Genomic DNA, 24465 nt, shown 5'->3' on the forward strand with positions numbered 1-24465 from the left:
AAAAAAGAATGCAATTTCAATAAGTATAACATAAAAAAATAATGATTTTTCAAAATTTTTGAACATTTTTTTTAAATTAAATTTCTTGGATACATTAATTTTTTTAAGTCTTTTCATTTCTAAAAAGAAATCAAGCATAAATGTTCTGAAAAAAAAAAAAAGGATGAAAAATTAGCATTATGTATGCTTACAAATTAAAATTTCTGTACATAAAAAAAAATTTCCGAATTTTTTTTTTTTTTTTAATTTGAATGAATCTTGAAGTTTTATTTATATAAGTTGAATATAATTCTTTAATAATTAAAATTATTTTAATGCAACAATAAAAAAATGATAGCAATAATTCACAAAAACTAGCTTTTCAATATGCAGTGAATAAAGAAATATGCTCAAGTATTTTGTCTAAATTTGTATCTATATTTAACATTATCTTCATTTTACAATTTAGCAAAGTCTTTTTTAAACACAAACATTGTTAAAATGTTAGTACAATGTTAGGTCATTACATATATAAAACTCATTCTCCATTCTCAGTTTTAATCATACATCAATAACTTAAACAGTTCTTCTTTTTTTTTTTTTTTTTTTTTTTCTTTTTTTTTTAATTTTACCATCTAAGTGGCTAATTAATAACTAATTAATTGACTCAATTTTATATTTTTATTGCTAAACTTTTAAAGTAAATAAATCACACATTTTGAAATGCAATTAAAATATAGAAAATATAAAATAATTTATACATAGAATTTGCAGAAAATGCAGAATACAAATTGTTTATTTTTTTACTAGAAAAAGGAGGGGGGGAAAAAACTGAATCTACTACTGGGAGAGATAAAATATCTGTATTACCATTAATTTACATAAGCCACCAAAAGACAAAAAAGTAAAAATTAACATTTTTATTAGTTATAAATATTATAATTTTAAAATTTATATTTGAATGAAGGACGAAACTTTTATTAAAAAAAATCATTTCATATAACAAAATAATTTTTTTATAAAGTAATTATTTTTGCAAAGTTTCTCTCAAGAATCATAAGTCACCTAAGGAAGATAATAATTGAAAAAGACTAATTTTTTAAGCAGTATATTGCAATTAAAAATTTAATTTGGAGGAATATTAATTTTGAGTGAATTAATGATTCAGAAATTACAAATCTTTCAAAGTTAAAAAAAAAAAAAAAAGAATACTTACTTAATAAACCTGATACAGAGATCCACAACACACTTTGCTTGCTTCACAATTCTGCTTCCAGGTTCATTGAATTTCAAAGCATTGATTTCTATATATCGAACATCAAATTTTATGGCATCTAGTCTCCTGCAAGAAAATTAAAATAAATTATTTTTTTTTAAATTAAAAATTAGAAACAGTCAAAAAATTTACATCAAAAATATTATCTGACATTTTAAAAGAATAAACACCATGTATGTCACAACAAATACATATATAGAGAAAGAGAGATAGAAACTGCAAAGAATTAAATTAAATTTAAAAAAATTAACATATTTTAAAAGCTTTTTCTCCAAAAGAAAAATTCCAAATCCATTTCTAAATAAATGATAGAATTCTTAATAAATTTAATATTTTATTTTATTATAGTCTGACTTGCATCTAAAAAATGTTCATTAAATCAATACAAAACACTAAAGCTTTTAGAAATTCCATAATACCCATCTATCGAAATAAAGATCCATTTTTCAAAAATTAATGCAATCACAAACTTCCTAATTATATAATTATAATTTGGAAATATATAAGAAATTAATTACCTATAAAACCGATTTTGAACTCTAGCTTTAATGGTCCCCAAATCCATGGGATATTCCACCACAATAGCATAGCTAGGGTACAAGTTCAGATCCACAGGAGCTACAAATGACTCAGCAATGCTAAGCTCCATAATTCTTCCTAGACCTCGAGCAATCCTTTCACAATCATAATCCATTCCATATTCAGACCATTCATGAGGTTCTGGCACATACATCATAGCCATTCGTTCTTCAGGGGTAATTTCTACACTGCCACCTTCTTCCTCTGGCAAGCCTGATAATGGAACATCAACTTTATTACTACAAATTATCTTAATAAAACCTTACAAATTAAGAAGACATTTGCTATAAAATAAATAATTTTCAATATTAAAAAACTGCAGAAAATAAAAGATATCTTTCAAGAGTAAAGAAAGAGAATTTATATTTTAACTTTTAAAAATGAGTAAAATGAATGAACTATCATTTCTTCTTCCGTAAAAAAGTGTCAAAGAAAAATGCTGTGAGTAAAATTAAAGAAAAGAACAACGAAAAAGATGTTGAATACCTTGCACAGTAAAATTATTAATGACAGTTATAGTAAGAAAAAATTAAAAGGAATAAAATTTGATAAACTTTTTAAAACACTCATTCTTTAACAACACTGCCATTGTTGAGTAATTTTAAGAAAATTAAATCATAGGTATCAAAAACTTTGTAAACTACAAGAATGCTTTATTAAAAAAAAAAATTTAAACATTTATTTTTTTAAATTTATTATAACAAACTTCAGTTATTATTCTCACTTTAACCAGGTAATAATTATATCAAAATAAGCTAAAATTTCAAATAATAATTTGACAATACAAATTATTATTTATATTATATTATATTATATATATATTGCAAGAAAATCATTGTCATATATACTAACGTTCACTGTCAATTGGTTCAAAATCCCATGGGCTCATGTGTTCTTTTTCTCCATTGTCCCATTTTACTAAAAAGCACTGAAACATGGAATCAGGAAAATTTGGATTCAATGGTTTCTGTGCCTTAATAGTACCAAGCCACCATGCTTTATCAATTGCAGAACGAAATCTATCACCTAAAAATTATAAAAATATCTTATTTTACAACATTTCTTAACATATTATTTTATGAATGCACAGAACAAATTTATTTTATCAATTTGGAAATTTAATGATGATTTTATGCTCTGATTATTTTTAATACAATTATTTAACAAAATTGATCATTAAAGCTTCAATGTATTAAAAGAGGATAAAAATAAATTTCATGATATCCACAGAAATGAATTAAGCTCACTGGTTTCCTTTTCTTAAATAGTTATAATCTTGTGCCAGATTATAAGTATACCAACAAATTTTATACACAGAAGTTAGAAAAAGCCCTAATAAGAAGTTAGTTCTAACAGAAAGAATTAACTTCAACCAAGAGTATGACTGATAATTAATAATTATTTATTTAGTTTTAAAAGATAAAGGTTTTAAACCTTTAAGAATAGAGTTTTTGATTATCTATGTCATTTACAATATGCCTCATGCCCCATCACTACTGAAATATTAATGAATCAATAAATTTAAAACATATCACAGCTAAAGACATTGAAGTAAAAAATATATATATATGATTGAAGCAAACTAATTACAAATTAACATGATTATAACTATTTATCAATAACCGTTATAATCAATTTTGATGAAAATATATGCTTTGTCATCAAAATTGATTATTTATAAAATTTATTTTTGTGAGAGAAAAAATTAAGAGAATGCTCAAAATGTTTCTCAAATAATAATAAAATAAAAAAAAATCTTTTTGAAAATAAGTTAAATGATGAGATTTAACTAACTAAAAATTAAAAAACATTTTTTTTAAGGAAAAATAATTATAACATAAAATATATATCTGAATACAATTTATGTTCTGATAATCTTTGACACATCTAACAGGGAAAAAAGTGCAATATGTAAATTTTATATTTCCCCTTCCCAACAAAGATGTGGAAAGGAAAGTATACAATATATTTACAAAAGCATGTTACCTGGCTTCCAATCATAATGCATTGCCTGATCATAATTCTGTTTAAGGATTATGAAATCAATAACATCAGCCATATCATGATATTTAACAGTAAAACTTTCTGGGCACTTTTCAGCAGGATTCAGAAGACTCAATTTTAAACAACACAGACGAGGGGGATGATTTTCAAAAGTAATATCCTCAATTCTAGCTACTTCTTGATCCTAAATAAATATTTTTATCATTATTATGTGTATTTTATATCACAGTCTTCCTAGATAAAATTATAAAATTTTATTATGAAATTAAGTATTTTATGGTAAGCTTTCAACAGAAAATTTATGTTCTATTAATTTCAATAAGACCTTGAAATATACATTTTAAGGAGCACAAATATATTTTTGCCAAATTTCTGTCAATAAAATTCAAAACTTTAATTGATCATGTGGACATCACAGCCATTTATCATTAAACTTCGTAATCAGATTTTGTTTAAATGGTTATATGTTTAAAAATACATGATTTCTTCACAAATAATAAAAGGATATTAATTTAAACATTGCAATGGTAAGAACTGTAATTCACCAAAAATGTAAATGCAAAAATATCTGCATATAAAATTTAATAAGTTAAGATAAAAAAAAAATTTTAACATTTCTAAAATTATAGACAATTTCTGGTTATCACAAATATTTAAAAATTAAATTTCTTCATGGATTTTTGAAAATCATAGCAGATATATTTTTTAGAAAATTCAGAATAAAAAAGATAATATTAACCATTAAACATAAAACAATCCCCATCCAAAAAAATGAAGAAACATACAAATTAATTCTTAAAAAATAAAATGACAAGCAAACAATATAAATAATTGAATTAAACAGCAATAATCTATCAATAATTAACACAAATACTAATTTATATCATTCTTTACATAAGAAATAAATTACAACTTAATAACTATAGATTTACTTATAAAAATTCTTTAAAGGTTTGAAAACTTAATGGATTCTTAAAGCCAATAAGAAAATTATACATTTCCAAAGAGGATTTTAATTATTATTAAGCGCACATGAGATTAAACATTTACTCAATTTACATAAATTGGGAGGAAATATCAGAACTGTTTATAATAATTAAGAAAACTACTTAATGGAAACAAATAAATTTTTTTCAATTCTTTTTATCTCATCATATTTCTCTGAATAACTTTTCTTAAAATTAAGAAAATGATTATAAAATATCGAAATTTTATAATACTGACCCTCAAATTTATTTTTCTCCATGGTTGACTTCTCATGTAAATGTCATATATTCTATTTCTTTTCACAGCTTGAACATATAATTCATGACCTTGTCTAAAATACACAATCTCATCTCCTATTTGAGGTACATAAGGTGCTTTGTGTGGCATAACATCTGTTAACCATTCAGGTGGACGGAATCTTTCAGGGAGCTTCTTACCATTTGCCTATTAAATTAAACATTAAAAGTCAATATTTATAAATATTTCTGTTGAAACATTTTCATTGTTGATTAATAAAAAAAATGCTCTTTTTATGATCATTATTTTTTTCTTTTAAGATCCCTCCCCTCTTGTCATTTAACAGAAATAGTTACCGATAAATAAGTTATCTATAACCCATAAACTCAAAAGAAATAGAAACCTTAGTGTATGACTATCACTTGTTTGTAAATTAGACATTCAAGATATACATATTTATGTATGTTACTAACAAAACAAATATCTATATATTCACATCCAAATTGTGGCTAAATGGTTATTCATATTTTGACAAAATATTCAATATTTTTATTAAAAGCAAACAATGACCAATGACAAGATTTTACTTAGTAGTAATCCGTTAATCTTTAAACTTTTTAATTGCAATTGCAAGGTCGTGATATTCTGTAGTTCTGCAGCTTCTATTTCTTTTATGTGTGGAATACCTTCCCATCTTAATTTGAAATGGCAATTATAATTTGTAAGTTTAAATGAGAGATTAAAATTGGTCCGGAGGTAGTATATATATTTTTTAAATGCATAGGATTTTATTCCCTTATTTAAATATGATATTCAAAATTTATCATTTACATTTTGAACTTATTCATTTTTTACATTGATTACTTGCAAGAATATAATTTTCCCTTTTCAAATGCTTATGGATTTTTCATTTTTATTTTTGGCAAAAATGGTAATAATTCAGCACATTAAACAGAAAATGGTAAGTAAATATGTGCTTGTTAAAGTACTGCCAATAACTTAGATCTTTCACCATATTATCCTAAACAAAGAAATAAGATGAAGACGAGAATTTATAAATGAAACAGTTATGAATGAGTTATAAAATTCTATTAAAATAAATGTAAATGAAGTGCAAGAGCTTTTTTTACTGCTTTTTTGGCATACTTTTTTTTCCCCCTTTATATACTACCTCAACTATGATTTCCCTCTTTGAAGTATTAATTATAAAACCTCTATAAATATATATTTAAAAGAATAAAAAAACACTTATAACTACAATAAACATTAATAAAGTTTCAGCATTTTAGAAAAAGATTCAGTTAATAAAACTTTATAATTGGTACCAACTGAAGAAAATGAATTCAGAGAAGGACTTATTACATCAAAGAAACACTAACTTAAATAAGTGGCTACTTAAAATTTCTTGCTACTTACAGGGGTGTTTGTGGGACCCCAAAAAATCCCCTGAAACTTTTACGGACTTACTACCGACATTTTGGAGTTTCGAGAAGGGGGGGGGGGAAATGAAAAATTACAATTATGAAGTATTGAATGACCTAATTATAAAAGTTCAATGAATTACTTTTTTTGCAAAATTAATAACCATTAATTTTGCAAAATTAAGACCTCTGAACAGAGGTCACGTGATCGCACATCTGGTCGAACGAAGTCTCTCCCTTTTTTTTCTGCCGCGCCTACTTGCCGAAAAGAATCCAGAAGAGAATGTCCGAGAACCGGGGGAATGAGTCATAACTCGTAATAAGGAAAGAACAAAAAGGAAGTTTTTTCCCCCTTTTCGCGCATTATCACTGCCTTTGGAGAAAGAAAGGAAAAGTTTTCACCACACACACTGACCTTGCGTTTTCTGCTTTCAAAGCAAACAAAATTACCCAGATCAAAATAAATAATTCATTATTATACCTATTTCCTTTTGAACGACGATCCCCGGAATTTCCGGGTATCGAAGTTCAAAATCCCCGGAATTCCGGGGTTTCCCCGGAGCACAAACACCCCTGTACTTAAACCGTTAAATGTCCAAATTAAAGGCAAATTTAAAGCACAGACAATATTATATTAAAGTAACTTAGAAATAAAACTAAATACCATGTTTTAATTGCTTTTGTTTGTATTTTTAATTATCTAAAAATTATTTTAAAAGCATTTTACAGATATTTATTTAAAGAATTTTAATATGCATCAAAACATCAAAAAACAAAAGATTTTCAAATTTCCAGCAATACCACAAAAATAAATCAAAGAAAAGAGGGGGGGAAATGATAATTTATTGAAATTCTAATTAATAGTGGCATATATTCAGTGAAAACTCTTAAAGAATTTGAAAATACATAAAGCAAAATAAAAACAATAGAATGAAATACATTAGGCCATGCAAATGAAATTTACTGTCCTATAACGATAAGAGATTAAGCATAATGTTATTAAATGACATATCTTCATTTGTCATTTAACAACATTAATATTTAAGCAAATTGTTATATGATGTCTGGTTTATGGAATTATTTAAAATCAAACACTTACAGCTATTTTCTTTTTTGGAGTGACTGCCTGCTTTCTATTTCTCCTTGATATTTCAGGTTTATTTTCAGAAGTTTCATCATCATTATCAAATGCATCACCTTCACTCAAGTCATCATCAGATGATACCAGACGACGACGAGGTTTAATTTGCCTCAAGGAAGCAGGTCTTCTTCCAGTAGATGTAGATGGTTGAGGTTCAGGCTTTGGCTTAGGTTTTGATGATGCAGGAGCATCATTAGCCCAGTCAGAATAATCAGATTCACTGCATAAATAAATTAGTAAAAATGCACATAAATAATGAATATTTGATAGAGCAGGATAATGCAAATTTTTAAACAAAATAATTACAAAATTAACATAAGCTTATATCAGTACTTAAATCTTGAAATAAACAAATTAAAATTCCCAATATTCAATAATAAAAAAAAATTAAGATTTAAGAGTATTTATAAAGTATGAGGCAAAAATTTAATGTTCTACACAACGCACCTTCCTTCCGAGCTGTCAGGTAAACCTTCTTGTTCTTCAGTTTCAGAATCTGAAGTGCTGTTAGAATTCACATTATCCGGATTCTGCAACAAATAAATAAATAATGAAGCTGAATTTCTCAAACATAAATGACATTAAAATATTTTTAGACATTATTTTCAGAATTTATGTAAATTTATAATTAACAGAAGAACAAATAAGCAAAAGTCTCCTCCAAATGTAATTTTTAAAGCTAACATTTTAAGATTAATTACTAGAATCCGATTTTTACAAAACATTTTTAACTAAACAGCATTTCTATATAATATCAAAATTCATTTCTCTGATTAACTTTTAATGCCCAGATTATAGATTTTAATAACAGATATAGATAGATTTCGGTGAATTTGCTTTTTAAATCATATTAAAACACTAAGATTAATAATAAGATTTAGATTAATAATAAGTTTAGATGATTATATAAAATAATATTAAATATATTAAACTTCAGGGGAAAATGTATTTATTTAAAAAAATAAATAATAAAACATTTAAATAAACTTTTTACAGATTGAAGTATAACAATAAAAAAGCATAACTGCTTTAAAATATAATTATAAAAAGATATCTTTTTATATCCCATATTACCTGTAAACTAAATCAAAGCAAATAATAATAAATTAATAATTGCCAACATTTTGATTTCAAACATGGTTATTGGTTGATATTTTGTCTAGTTAACAAGTTCATGCCCAATCAAAGCTATTTTGGAGTTGGGGAATACATATTGACTACTAATACAATAGAAAGGAAGTAATGTGTTCAATTTGCAAGAAAAGCGTATACAATTTTTTTTTTTTCATTTTTAATAATCTAGGGATTTAAAATTAATTTTTAAAAAAGTAGCAGCTCACTGACTATTACTTTTTTGCATATTACCACAACATGGCACATTTAATGTTTTGTAATATAGTGAAATAAAAGAAACGTTTCAGATGTTACTCTATTGAATAAATAGCAACAGAATTTGATAAAGGCAGCAGCAACTCTTCTATTATCCATTTCCCCCACTAATATATTTAAAACTTATTTTTAATTTTATATTATTTTTTCATACCCAAACTTCGGGGGGAAGGGGGAATGAAAGTGAAAAAAAGAAACGAAAATGAATCAATATATTTACTCTTTTTATGATTTTTTCTAACTGACCCTCTGAGATCAATAATTTTATGGTTTCAGCTCAGTTTTGTATTTTATCTATAGAATCACATCTATTTATTGATTATACATGTTTTAATTAATTAATGTAATAATTTATTTTTGTCAGAAGTCACTAACTGAAAAAAAGATTAATTAAAATTTCCTTCTATGCAATTCAGATTATACCAATTTAGAATTTTAGTCTCATCAATAGTAAAGTTTTTAAAATTCTGATTAAAATTGTTGTTTTTTTAAATTCTGATTAAATATCAATAAACAGTTGTTGTTGTTTTTTAATTGTATTTTACTGAAAAAAATTATTTGTACAATTGCTTGTTTCTGAGTAGATAATCCAATAATGGATGCAGATCTACAGTTTTGATACCAAGACTGCATAACAACACAAAATAACACATATATTTTGTTTAGCTTATAGAGTTTTTGAGTTCTAGAGCTGCATGCTCACAAATATAGACTGATAGCAAACCTTTAAAGGATTTGCCCCAAATTCAAATAAGGATCTACAATTTTAGAGATAAAACTATTTAATAAATATAATTATTCTAACTGTTTCTGTATTATACTTTCCACATGTACATGCTCATACTGGGTTTCCTAGAGATGGATTTCATTCCAAAATAAATTCAAATTTAAAATTTTTGAATTATGTCAATTATTAATTACACCTTCCCCACCCTGAATCTAAGGAAGTCTGAAAAGTGGAATAATCAAAGTTTCAATACAGAATTTTTTAATTTTTTTGTATGTTTCATAAATATGTTGTGGAAAGCTCCTTTAAACTTTCACACTTAATTCTGCTTCTTCTGGCATGGGCCCCTTTAAGCATATACTCTGCCTATCCCAATCTAGTTACATCACTGAACTGAAAGTAGATGGCATTTTGATGCAAAGCCCAAACCAGGAGCAAATGATGCAATCAGTTAAAAGCCAGGCCTGCTAAAAAAATGTGTAATTTTATAATAAAGCTATGGTAAAGAATGGGCAATTATGATTTACTTCAAATTCTTCTCCAAATGCATTATTAAGTACATCTTCTTGAGTTCTTGACCTCAACCCAGCTCGGGCACCAATACGTCTTTGAGAACGTAAGTTACTGGTTGCTTCATTTCTTGATTCCTGAAAGAAGAAAGATATTTAGACCAGTAGAAATGAATTAAATTATTCAAACTGAAATTATATCTTTGCATGGCAATATGTAGTATAACACCACTTATACATTTCTAAAAAAAATGTAATTTATTTTAACCATTGTAACAATTAACTACTTAACTTATGACACAAAACTTTACTAATACATGATTTCTTCGTTTTCTAAAATTTGCAGATTTTCCACCTTGGTCAAACTTCTATGTTTCTAACAAGGGATAACTTTTTCTAGGGTGATTGATAAGCTTGTCCCTAATAAATAACTTATATCTTTTAGAATCTTTGATTTCTTCTGTATCATTGTTTAAACTGTGTTTTAATAACATAAAATGTTTCAAAAGTATAAAGAACTTTCAGAATAAATAAAAATGAAATTTTAAAAGAAGGGAAAAAATTAATAAAAGTAAAATTAACAAAAAAATTAGATAATACTTATCTGCAAGCACACAAAATTATACAAAATAAGATAAATATTATTACTGCTTTTGATTTTCCTTATTTTTATAAAAATTGATTAGTTTTAAAATTTAATTACTGATTACAATATTGTGTAAAAATAAATTATCTTTAAAAAAAACTAGAATTATAACTTTTTAGTACTAGCAACATTAAATCTGTAATAAAAAATGTTGTTTATTAAAATTGTAATTATATGTCTATTTCTATCATTTACTTGAAAGATGTATAAATGGTGATTTATTGTATTTTTTTTAAATTATAAAGTTTTTTAAGGCTAAAAAAATTAAATATTAGCAATAAAAATTTTTAAACTGCTCAGATGATTTCAAGGATAATATAATGCAACATATATTATTAACTTTCTTTGTGATAATCTGATATTAAAAGACAAAATATTAACAAATAAAAAAAATTAATCTAATGTATTGGAAATAATACTGTTAGTAAGAATTCCCACAGATGATTAAATAAGCAGTCGCATTCTAAACAATTCTAACTGAAATATGGGAAAGCATTTTTAATATTGTCAATAATAAATTTCAAATAACTGAATTTGGCATTAAGTATAAATTTATAACTCATTACTTTTATATGTTTGTCCCCAAACATTGAAAATTGACAAGATGAAATGATTATAAATAAGATTTAATATTTGAAGAATTAAGAAGAAAGTAAAATTTTTCCAAAAATAATGCATATATGCAACAAAGAACTTTTTAAAAATTTCAAGCTAATGAAATAGTAAAGAATTTAAGATTAAAAAAATTCCTTTATTTTAAAATACTAGTATATTTTAAAACTTTAGGATCGGTTTCCCTTATTATTAATGTATGAAGGTGGAAGAAATTGATGTGAATGAATAAATGAATTTTCATTCATTCCCAAATATATTTGAAAAAATTCAAGAAAACTTACAATAAAGTAAAACAAAGAATGTAGTTATAACAATTATGTGCATTTTGAAAAGAAAAAAAATAATAAAAATATTATTAAAATTTAAATATTAAAAATTTATATTTTCTTGTTGGAGTTCTGGCGTTCATAATTTATGACAGAAACAATATAAGAAATCCATTTCAAGGCAATAAATAAAGATTTTTTTTTTTTTTTTTTTCATATTTAAAATATGGTGGATAAAAAAACTTACTTCACTTCTGTCAGTCACAGGCCGCTTCTTCTTTTCTCTATTGAAAAAATTTTTTTCATTATCTGCTAGCATTTCCCGTTGCTTTATATAATACTCAGCTTTAGCAGGATCCATTGGCTTAACAACAACGCGCTTCACCCATGAAGGTACATCAGAATGAGTTCCTCTTGACTGCCAATTCCCAACTGATTGCACACCTTCACGTTCTCCTGTTTGGCGCAAACCCACACGACTATGACCTGAAAATGGTTTCAAGTCGTAAATTTGATTTTAATTCTGAAATAAATAGTTTTAAGAGCAGAAATAGAAAATAGAATGGAGCAGAATAACTTTTTTAATTTAACAGAACTTATATAAAGAGACAGTAAGGAGCAATAAGAAAAAGGAAAAAACTATATTTTTAATTTTGGCAATTAGATCATTCTAAATAAAAGAAGTTTCAAAATATAAAACTCTAAAAACAGGAATATCTGCTATGTATAAAAACAGTACAGCTAAAATGTAAAACTTCATTTGGTCAAATATCTATAGATTAATGCTTTGTCTTAAAAATTTAACCCAAAAGCTGATGTTTCAACTAATCTTTATCAGTTTTCCATAATCATAGAAAATACAGACATGGCACAGGTTCAAAACACACACACACAAAAAAAAAAAAAATGAATTTTATACACTAATGAACTCTGCTAAACAAACACTGAGAAGTAAAATATGATTAATAGAACAATAAAATAATTAAATTTATACAAAACATCTTTCGAACACTAAAAATATTATAGACTGATTATATAAGAGAAAACTTATCTCAAGGATGTTAAAATTCGATTTTGAAAATGCCATTTCCACAGAAATGTATTTTATCGGAAAATGTGAGAACAACAAATTTTTGTTTTTTAATTCGCATTCTGATTAATTTATCTCATATTTCTTTAAAATGAAATATATAAAAATAATTTGTTAAAATAATTCTAAAAGATTCATTCATGCATACTAGTGTTCGTGCAAATTAACACATAAAAAATGGTGTATATTTTAAGATGCTCTACTGATTTAGTAAAAACTATGCATCATATAAGAATAAATTTGAATTTTAAAAAAGTTTTTAATTTCTATTATTCTATTTCTATTTTGAGAAATAGTTCCTAGTAAAAAAGATTACAGTTAACAAATAAATATAAAAAGCAACACAAAATATATTTATTTAGTAAAAGAGAATGTATTTGTACCATTGTGAAAGCAAATAAAAATAATGTATAAACAAATAAAAATAATGTATAATAATAATGTATTATAAATAATGTATAATAATGTACTTCACATTTTCTTCCATCAAAATTTATTAAAAATTAATTTAAATTTCGACAAAAAAAATCTAAAAGAATTATTTGAAAGTCAAAATAATAATTAAAAGAATTCATTTTTATTTTCTCATATAAACCTATTCCTAAAGAATCAAATATCTGAGCTTATGATAAAATCTCCATAATTTAGACCATCTCCAGTTCAAAAATCCAATTTAGAATTACATCTGCTCATTTATCTATTTATATATGTATGAATTTAACAAGTTAATAGTAGGGCTTGACACTTTTTCAAATTCGATTTTTTTAAAAACAGTTTTTTTAAAGTAAATTTGTCACATTCGAAAACCGGTTTTTACAGTAAGAAAACTGTTTTCCGGAACACCTGGATATTCCAATTCTTCAAAAAAAAAGAAGAAGAAGAAGAAGAATTTTATCGGTTGGGACCGATTTGTCTAGCAGCCGAGGGCTAAAGGTGACGAGATGCGAATTTATTAACAAGTGAAGGTATATTTGAATTTCTGTTAAATGAATTTTAAAATTTGAACACAGAAATAAGTTTGAAATTATTATATGCTTTAAAAGAACAAATTCAAAAAAAGAAGACAAGTAGAATCAGCAACTCTTTTGTTGTATTTGCAAAATTCACAAGACATTTCTAGTTCAGCAAAAAAAATTTAGTGTACTTTTAGTTTCAAAAACAGAAATTATTAAGTCATCTGCAAAGATATTGTCTAGAATATTTCCAATGTGGAAACTGATTATGATGAAGAGTAAATCAAAGAAATTACTCATCAGAGTAATGCTTTTTTTTAAAAAAGCCATGAAAAAATCAATTTATAAATTTCTTGAAGACCCTGAATAAAAACTTACAAATCCAAAAACACTGAAAGCTGAATTTTCATTATTTGAGGCAACGAATAAAAGAACAAAAATCTTAGATTTGTTAATTTGATGCCATGAAAACTATAAAACCAAGCTCACTAGTTAGTTAACGAGTATTTTCAATTTTTGGCAATATTGTGTCGAAAATAAGACTTAGCTTTAAGACTTAGCCATGGTTCAGTCCATATTTTATGTTTTTTAAAATTCTATTTTCTTAGGAAAAATTAAAATTAGTGAAAACAACATAAATATTATTCAAATATATATTTTTAATATATTTATATTTTTATTTAAGTTTTATATATTATATTTTTGTTTAATATTATATTTATTTTACAAATATTATATTTTTGTTTAAGTTTTTGTTATTTTGTGTAAGTAATATGTATATGTAATCATTAATTTTAATTGAATTTGATATAGATTTTGTTTTTTGTTATTTTATATAACTTAGGGAAAATATTTTTCCTTATTCTATTTTTTGACAAAAATTCGAAAAACGGCTTTTTTCGGAATATGGAATTTGAAAACTGGTGTTTCAAAAAGTCGATTTTTATATAAACCCTAGTTAATAGGTTTTTAGTCAAAAAATTGCACATGTCTATGAAATTACAGGCAAAAACCCTCAACAAGTAGCAATAATCTTTATATGTTCATTTTACTAAGAAGCTAAAAGATGCAGCATCATACTTATAAAGATTATTTTAACATGCAAACTAGCATTCATGTCAGATGAAAATATACATTTAATTATAGCAATTATTTAGTGACTCTCAATTTTCCATTGTATTTTAAGAAAATTTCATGTCCAAACTCTTCATCAAATTAAAAAGATGAGAAATGTTGACATACTAGCTTGAGATCGTGGTGTGCGTGGCGAAAATGGTTCATGAGCATTGCGATCATCATTTCCATTAACAGTACGGTGACTAGAATGAGGAGAACGCAGGAGATCCACAGATGACCTGCTAGAAGAAGCACCATCATTGCTCCTTCTATTCTGGTCCATATTTTGATTTCTTTCCTGTTGTAATCTTTCAATCATGTCATCAATAGTTGGTCTATCATTGTCATTAGATGGTCGAACAGGCTCCAAAATCTCAGAATCTCCTAGAAAATTATTTTAAAAAATACATCTCATTTCCACAAAACAAATTTACCTGGAAAAGGCGTTAAAATTTAAAAGAAAATTAATATGCTTCAAATTAAAATGGCTTTTAAAAAATGGCAAAATTGCATGACATTTAATAAAATGAGAGAATATGTGATCAACTAAGTATATAGATTAAGATTTTTAATTTATTTGAACCTCAAATTAATATTTAACTGTAAATTTAAAATATTCTGAGAAATTTTTACCAATTTTTTTTTATTGTCCTCGGGGTTTAATTTGGCATTACAGAATGCCATTCATGTTAAATACATCATATTCAACAATATCAAAAGACAATTAACTTTTAATTATTTAGAGCAGAAAAAAAAAACTTCAGTAATAGCACAGAATTGCTATTTTTTTGTGATTAAAATTCCAAAGTTAGTAAAAGTACCATCAGTTATTCATGTAATTATACAATGGCATAAACACCTATGAAGATAAATAATAAAACAGTTTTATAAGAGATCTTGCAATTTAATTCTTAATTTCATTTTATTCATAGCATTTTCATGTAAATTAATGCAAATAAAAAAAATTATGTACATATTAGTTTTTTAAAAAATTAAATACTATTATACCTTCAGCAGACACAGCTACATAAGGAACAAGCTGAGAATCATTCTGATGTTCTCGACCAGGAACTAATCTCTGTATATTTGGCGGGTAAGGATTACCATCAATATCTACTAAGAAAGGAGGTGGAAGCAAATGAGGGGCAGTTTGAGTTTGCTCATCCAATACATGGTGATTCATATCATGGATAACTGGTCGATAATCTGTATGGAAAAACTGTTCCTCAGGAACCTAGAGAAAGGGAACCTTGTATTTATTTCCTTTCTTTTAATAAAAATTAAAATGCTTTAATTTTGAATTTATAACTTAAAACATACTTTTTTATAACGATCAGCAGAACCAAATCCGAAGATACTCAAATGGCCATGTGAATCTGTTGATGCAAACATCAAACCATCAGGAGAAAATTTAGAATCAAAGACAGCTCCATGACCTTGGCCTTCAATCTAAAATGGAAATCATATTGTTTCAAAACCACAAAAGAGTTTCCATATTTATGTTAGATTTAAAAAATATTTAGATATTTATGTTAAATAGATAAAAATAAATGACAGAACAGAAAAAATTATGCTAAATTTTTTAGTCATTACAAGAGAAGCTCTGAAGTACAAATACTGAAAATCAAGGAAATTTTTTTTTACGTCAATGAGTTTTATTAACATCTTTGAACAGACATTTTGAAAAATTTAATTTTGCTTATCTATGATTTCTTAACATAAATATGAAGATATATTTAGATACCAACAATCATAAAAATTTAGAATATAAAGACCTTATCGAGTCATCCCAAAAAAAGAATAAGAACTTACCAAGTTAAAATGATTTTTTATGATGGTCCCAGAAATCAAGTCCCATAGAATAATTCGACCATCGTGACCACTACTCAAAAACACTCTAGAATCTGTAGGATGGGGTTCTAACACAAAAACTTCATCCTCATGGCCCTGCAAATAAAATATGTAAATATTTCTAAAAAGAACAAAAGTAAAATAAATAACTTTTCAAACTATTTTAGCTGGATATTACTAATGTTCCAGATAGAAGGGAGAAATTGTAATCAAATTATATCATTATATAATTACTATAATTATAATTATAAACTACGGATTTGTACTAAAAAGGCATAATTGAAGAATTATAGACATACAATAATTTTCTATGAAAAAATAAATTCACTTATATTGCTAATGCAGAGGGAAAGAAGGGATACTCTGTTTTAAAGTAAATATATCAGATAAAAAAATAGGCTTAAAGGTTTTAATTTCTACTGGATTTATCAAATTATTTTTAAAAAGAAAGATTTTGGTAAAATTATTTTTAAATTTCAAGGCTACACCAAAGTTATTCAAAATTATTAATAATATACTTATTGAGTAGACTTTTGGATTAGACTGATATCAGAATACAATGACATAAAACTGATGTTGAAATTGAATCAGAGAAAAAAAATATGATCTATGTTTATAAAAATAATAATACAGAATTTTAATAATTTATCTGTAAGTAAATGCCCTTAGTCTAAACATAGCAGAAAGTAGATTAAAATATAACAAAATAAAACATTTAAATATTAGAGAAGTGGTCTTTAAAATTAATAAAAATATTAATAAAACTTACCTTTAAACAGAAGATTAAATTTCCATTAAAGGAATTCCAAACTTTTATGGAGTGATCACTCACAGCTGTAATAACTTTATCATCATCAAGAGCCCAACTGACCATAGTGACCATAAGTTTTTGTTTAGCATCTGTCTGTTCTTCTGATTGTCTATACATATAAAAGTTTATTATTTATTTTCTTATTTTTTTTTTACAGTTCGTAAATTACATTTGGAAAATAAACATATTTAATAAGCAATAGAAGTTTCTGGAAATAATGACAGAGAAATTATCTAACTGCAGAATTAAACTAATGTAATTATAATTTTATAAATATGATTCAATATCAGAATTTATTTAAGTTAATCTCTTAATTATTGGGGAAATCTTATATGATTCAATATGAAATTGCTTTTTAGCTATTCATATAGAAATACCTCTATCCTCTATTCAAAGAAAATATATTCAATGTGCATACTAAAGATTAAATTACTGATTTTTAAAAGCAGAGAGTGTAATAATGCAACTGACAAAAAATTACAGAAGAAATTGTTTCGTAAAAAAGTATAAAGCCCATGACTGTGTGTATGTGCGGGTGTGTACTACTTAGGCTTAGGCTACTTATACTACTCAGGCTTAGAAAATTTTAAGACTACAGGGAAAGAGATAGAAAATGTATGAATTTAACCTAGGGATAATCAAAGTATATATTACAATTACTACTTACCCAGGTAATTTAGTACTCATCTTTAATTGAATTGTACTCCAATTTTGCCTCTCATATTTCCAAATGAGAGCACTTCCATCTTTACTTCCACTAATAAACCTACAATCACGATTGCTGAATTGTATACTATCTACTCTATCCTGTAAAAAAAAATTTAGTAAATTAGCACTTTTAATAAAAAAATATTCATTAAATAAAAAGTCAATAAAGGAAAAAGTGTATCATAATATTAAAATTACATTTTTAGGGAAAAATTAGGTTTATAATTAATCAATATTAAACAAATACTCTTTAATGATTAAAGGCATAAAATGATGAAAGCAATAATGTTCTCAATGCAAGAGAAATATTTTTGAAAAAAAATTCAACAATTATAAGAAAAGTAGGCTGGTCAGAAGTATACGAGAGATTGCAGTTTACTAGATACGACTCTTTTTGACTTTGGCGGACAGTACCTCTTCTTGAGGAGAGAGAATTTTCCATAGGAAAATTAAGGTAATATTTTACGTCTTTTCCACAGATTATATAAAAGTAGAAAAACAATTTTAAGATTAACGAATTCCAAAAAAAGTATTTTAATTTTCTCTTCAGAGACCTCAAAGTAAAATATATCAACTGTTTTTTCCTTGAATCTCCTTTTCTTTCATTTACTTCCTTTATATTAAGCACATGTAATCCATTATTATTTATTCCACAAGATTGAAAAGAATTCTGCTAGAAACATATTTCAAGTGAAAAAATACCTAATTTCTAATAATACTAATAACTAATATTCTCTCTAATAAAAGAGAATGTGCAAACAGGCATACGAGTCCGTTGGTGCTCAACAGGCAAGATTGTTTCATCCAAATTTGGCACAAATATACCTTTAAAAACAGGAAATATACACCTCAAAAATGATTTTTTTTTTTAATTTTAAATAACTTTGTCTAGATATTACAGAATTACATTCATGTTAATAACTGTTAGATTGCAATAAACAAAAATAAAGAATACAATATTTTTAAATACTGCTTTTTTTTTTTTTTTTTTTTGCACTTTTCAAATTAAAAGCAGTTTTAAAGACAGAATCAATCATAAACAACAACAAAAACTTTGAAAATGAAAAACTCAATTACACGTACATGTTCATAATTAAGACTTTTGTCTACATACTGCTGAAAGAACAACTTGAAGGTACTGAGGAAATTATTGTATTCAAGGTCAAAATACCATGCGATAATCAGAGCTAATGAAGAAAGTAGAGTCATTCTGACTCCCATCTCCAATTACGGATTAAAATTTAAAAAATTGTTTTTCAAATGATGTAACTTCAGTTGCCATGCTTTTTTATTTTCATTCCCTCTCACTTCAGAATTTTGTCCATCTTTTAAACTTCCATTTTACATAATTTTCAAAAATATTTATTATTCAAAAAATTCAAACGGTTTCCAATCATTCAACAAATATTTAATTGAAATATTTTTTCATTATTGCAAATTAAGGAGAAAAAATTCTATTTTTTTACCAGAATTATTAAAAGAGGAATAAGAAAGTAAAGTTCCAGTATCACCACTGATAATATGCAATAGGAAGATAGACTACTGGATATTCAGTTCTAGTTTCAACGACGCTGACATTACGTGATTTGACTTTATTAGGAAGTTCATGCACACAAAAGAGAAAAATGCAAGACTAATAACATGGATTGATTATCTATCATAATTTGATGCTTAAAAATATTTTGATGTTGAATATCAGACAATGCATCAGGGGTTTAATTCAAATAAAAAATAACCAATATTACAAAACAATTACAAAACATTAATTACAAAATTACATTAATTACAAAAGTATGTACAAATTTTTACAACCACAATCTTTTTAATGCAAAATGGTAATATTAACAGGTTAACTTAATCATTAATTTTTGAACTTGTAAACTATATGGCTGTAAGAACATTAACATGTTTCTTCCTCAATATCTTCACTAAAGCTTTGAATGAGACAGATACAAAGAATTTCATCATCTATAATCAATTCATAGAGCTCAAAATAATAATACTCAATAAATTCTCCTCCCCCCTCCCTTTAACAAATAAATTCCTTTTTTATGCTGAAATTAAAATAATTCAACATTAAAATATAACATATCTAACTACAAAGTTGTTCAACCAATTTTCAAAAAATACAACATATCCTCTGTAAAGTTACAAAATTGAAGTTTTGCCACTCAAACCACCTTATATTCAAAAAGATGCCCAATTGAAAGAAATAAAAATGAACATTATAATGCAAAACTTAATAAACCATCAAATAAAATAATCTTAAATCAAGCTTTCTCTTAATCTTCTTCATAAAAGATCATTTTTTATAGTATTGATATATTATAATATTTTTTTAATAGCTGAAATCAATTTAAAAGAAAGCAAATTAACTTGATTTGTTTAGCAGTTTCCTTATAACAAAATATTGCTTTGTTAATTATTTATGTTCTAAGTAGAAATTAATACATCAAGGTTTTATCTTATTTTATCAAAGATTTAGTAACTTACAAAAAACTTCTATTCATCATTAGATATTTGTGCGTTAATATCTCAAATTAATAATAAGCTGAAATTTAATTTGACAGTTAAAATCCTTTAATGTGGTTGAAATTCTTATTACTATTCTGTTTCTGATTTCAGAAGTTATTAAGAGATAGTAGTCTCTATTAATGAATTTTGTAGTTAGTATAGTTCTCATAGCCTTATAAAGGGTTAATCAAGAAATCCAAATTTTAGAAATATTAACTTAAATGAGTTGCAAGTACACATTGCAACGAAATATTTTGATTCAAATTTGAAAGTTCCTTGTTCATTTATTCCTTGTTCATAAAAATTAAGAGCTTAACTTTTCATTTAAAAATTCTCAAAGATTTAAACCCAAACTAATATTGATGTTTTATATTTAAAGTTATATATATTGAATCCCTGTTCAATGTCATTCAATTCCAATTAAGGTAACTCATTTAGAATGCCTAAATTGATTTCAGGCAAAGGGAAGTCAATATTTCCATTACATTTCCACAGAAATGTAAATATCAGCATTTCTGGAATCAAATTTTATCCTTCTTGAGAACAATTAACTTTCTTTTATGTAATAATTCTAAAATATTTTTAATATTTCAAGCACTTATTATTTAAATTTATCCATGTTAATTTTATTTCAAGTTAAATTTTTAAAAATCATGAACTATAAAAAAGGGAATTATCTTAGGATTAAGCCCCCCAAAACACAGAATCATCGATATTTCCTTCACCCCCCCCCTTTTCCCTCTCTTTTCACGGCACTTTACAATTTATTGCTCAATGCAAAGTTTTTAATAGGTAAGCAAATTGTAAAGTAGAACAAAAAAAAAAACTTTAAATTCTACTTACTGTATGCACTTCCCTCTCTAACACTTTTTCAGGTCCATTCGCACCAGCTATATTATATACACGCACATTATTATCAGTACTGCCAGTAGCTAAGAACAGACCACCTGAATATAAAATTATCAAAATTTTACAATGTATACTGAAAAAAAAACACTTCTAATAAGCATTTAAAAAATAATTTTACAAAGCAAATTTATCCTACAAATGGAACTGTGAGTTAAATGAGTACGTTAGGACACATAACTTAAAAGTTTTATTGTATAACCATTTGAAATAGAATCATTCTATCAACAAATACATAAATTAGTTCATAACTAGTTATAGTGATTTAATTCTAAAGATTAATTACAATATTCCCTATTAAAACTATTGGAATAATAATAAGAATTTCTTATTTGACAAGTCATCCTCTTTAAAATGTGGTAAAATTACAAACTAAAACTTTACACTCCGATTTCCATTAATTCTGATGCATTAATGCAATTGAAGAGCATTTACATTGCTAAGAAGACTAGTATTAATAAAATTTTATAACAGATTCTAATGATTTTCGTTTTAAAAAATTCAATGAAAACTTTAATAGCAGGAAAGATAAGACTAAAGGATTTCACTGAGCCCCATTCAATATTATCTAAAATAAATTATTTAGCCATCAGAAATTTTATCTTTTAATGCATTAAAAGATAAAACCTTTATCTTTTAATGCATTACTAACTTCTGATATTATGTTTTTTGTAATGCAAATAACTACATTTTGAAACCAATATCCATAATCTTAACTTTTTTAAATTACAGCTGAGTAGAATGTAAAATCTTTTAAGATAGTGTAAAAATCCACCTGCCCTTGACTTTTAAATATTATATATATATATAGTCCCAAAGGACATAAATAAAATTTAACATATTCGACACTCATTCCCTTTTTACAATCATTCATTGCCTCACTCCATGTTCTATAAGACTAAAGTAAAATGAATATATCAAAAATATTTCACATATCTATGAAAAAATACCTGAGCTGAAAGAAGAGCATATCATTTGAGCATTGGCTTTGTTACGCTCAGTGAACTTCAAAGGCTTTGGACTGAAACAAACAGAAAAATATATAATAAAATATAAAACAATTTAAAAATCAAAATCTAATTTTATAAAAGAAATATAAAAATTTAAAAAAAGAAAACATTCAATTAAAAATAAAATATATTCTTGTATAAAATAACAAAAGCTTTAATGTTTTTCTGGATACTGTATAACACTTTACTTACTTAAATGCATTAGTTTTATGGTTCCAATGCCAAAAACAAACACAGCCATCATTTCCGGTTGATATTAAAAGTCTGTCATCACTTTTTGGGTAGGGGGAAAACTATAATAAGTTTATTATGTATTAATTCAAAACATAATTAGAATTTCCAAATTTATACACAACTAATTTTAGACCAAGAGTTAAAATAAAAAAGTAATTCATAATAGCATAAAAAATATCAATTATTTTACTTCTACGGAGCCAAGAAAAGTTTTAAAGTGACTTTATACTAGTACATAAATGTAAATAAATTTACTGCTGACATAGTGATATAAAAAAATTCCTCAAATAATGCAAACTTTTAAATATAGAATCTATTCATCGGAATAGAAATAGATTTCATTGATCAATTCAAAATTGACTTATTGTCTTAACAGGAAAAAAATCCTTCATTTTTTCTCATTAAAACAAATTTATTTAATACTGGAAGATTACAGAAGAAGATTTCATTATAGATAATTAAATATAAACTATGCTGTTGATTTAAAATTATTTTCAACATAAAAACTTTAGATATTCTCCATTCAAAGGTAATAAAAAGTCCATGGCCTAATTTGATAAGCCCATTCTGTGATTTTATAAATGAATGACATTGAAGTTTAACACATATTTCAAAGACTCGATCATTATGTATTGTTGATTGTCCTTTGGAGATAGATTTATTGAAAATTTCCTTTGTTACCTTTAACTTTTAAAAAATGTTAATTCCTCTTCAATTATAACGAATGATAGCATTAATTTAAATTCAATAACAGATATAAAAATATAATTACTTCAAAACTTCCCGCCCATCCCCAAAAAATTGTTAATAGGACACTAAATATCAACATTTGAAATTCTTTTAATGCTACTAAGCAACATAAATAAATTTATTCATTCAAAAATGGGGAAAAAACTACCTGCAAAGAAGTAACCATTCCAGTATGTCCACAAAGAACAGCAACAGGAACGGTGGTGCGAAGACACCAAACACGTATTGTTTTATCACAACTGCCAGCAGCAAGTAAAGTATTTTCATGATTCACTGCCATGTCCGTAATTTCAGCAGAATGACCTCTCAGAGAAGCCAATAATCTTCCATCGACAGCACTCCAGATTTTAACAAGTGAATCATCAGCACCCTTTGGAAGAATTTGATAATACAATATATTCATTCACTGGCTTCTTAAATTATAATTAAATAATATACAACATGTATGGATCCAAAATGAAAATGCTGAAGTTGAAGTCTTAATTATACTTCATAATGAAGACAGTTTTGCTAATTGTATTATTTTTAAAGAAAGTCAATATATACTGCATATTTCCTAAACTATAATGTATACTTAGTTCATTTAAGTCAGTTAACAAACTAAATATTAGTTTTAAAATATAAAGCATGTTTAATACCATTAAAACTGAAGATAATAAATTACAGAGTCATAAGAAAGCAAAGAATTTATTTTGGATATGAATATTTAAATTATACTATTATAATTTGAAAATTTTAAAACTTTT

At 25.4% G+C, this 24465-nt stretch overlaps 1 protein-coding gene across 1 annotated transcript in view; it reads right to left on the bottom strand.

Annotated features, from left to right (window-relative positions):
* LOC129976579 (PH-interacting protein-like) overlaps window positions 1-24465 on the bottom strand; it is a 42836-nt gene that overhangs the window by 13068 nt on the left and 5303 nt on the right. The window contains exons 9-27 of the mRNA XM_056090213.1: window positions 23868-24089; window positions 22928-23028; window positions 22676-22746; window positions 21663-21766; window positions 18265-18404; window positions 17556-17706; window positions 16748-16882; window positions 16256-16384; window positions 15944-16169; window positions 15062-15319; window positions 12024-12262; window positions 10268-10387; window positions 8072-8154; window positions 7583-7844; window positions 5063-5269; window positions 3821-4022; window positions 2687-2860; window positions 1774-2047; window positions 1196-1321 (exon numbers count right to left, since the gene is read on the bottom strand). Of these exons, the coding sequence (XP_055946188.1) occupies window positions 1196-1321; window positions 1774-2047; window positions 2687-2860; window positions 3821-4022; window positions 5063-5269; window positions 7583-7844; window positions 8072-8154; window positions 10268-10387; window positions 12024-12262; window positions 15062-15319; window positions 15944-16169; window positions 16256-16384; window positions 16748-16882; window positions 17556-17706; window positions 18265-18404; window positions 21663-21766; window positions 22676-22746; window positions 22928-23028; window positions 23868-24089 (3224 nt within the window). The remainder of the gene's footprint in view (window positions 1-1195; window positions 1322-1773; window positions 2048-2686; window positions 2861-3820; window positions 4023-5062; window positions 5270-7582; window positions 7845-8071; window positions 8155-10267; window positions 10388-12023; window positions 12263-15061; window positions 15320-15943; window positions 16170-16255; window positions 16385-16747; window positions 16883-17555; window positions 17707-18264; window positions 18405-21662; window positions 21767-22675; window positions 22747-22927; window positions 23029-23867; window positions 24090-24465) is intronic.

Source organism: Argiope bruennichi, chromosome 7 (genome assembly GCF_947563725.1).
Source record: "Argiope bruennichi chromosome 7, qqArgBrue1.1, whole genome shotgun sequence".
Taxonomy (NCBI): Eukaryota; Metazoa; Arthropoda; class Arachnida; order Araneae; family Araneidae; genus Argiope; species Argiope bruennichi.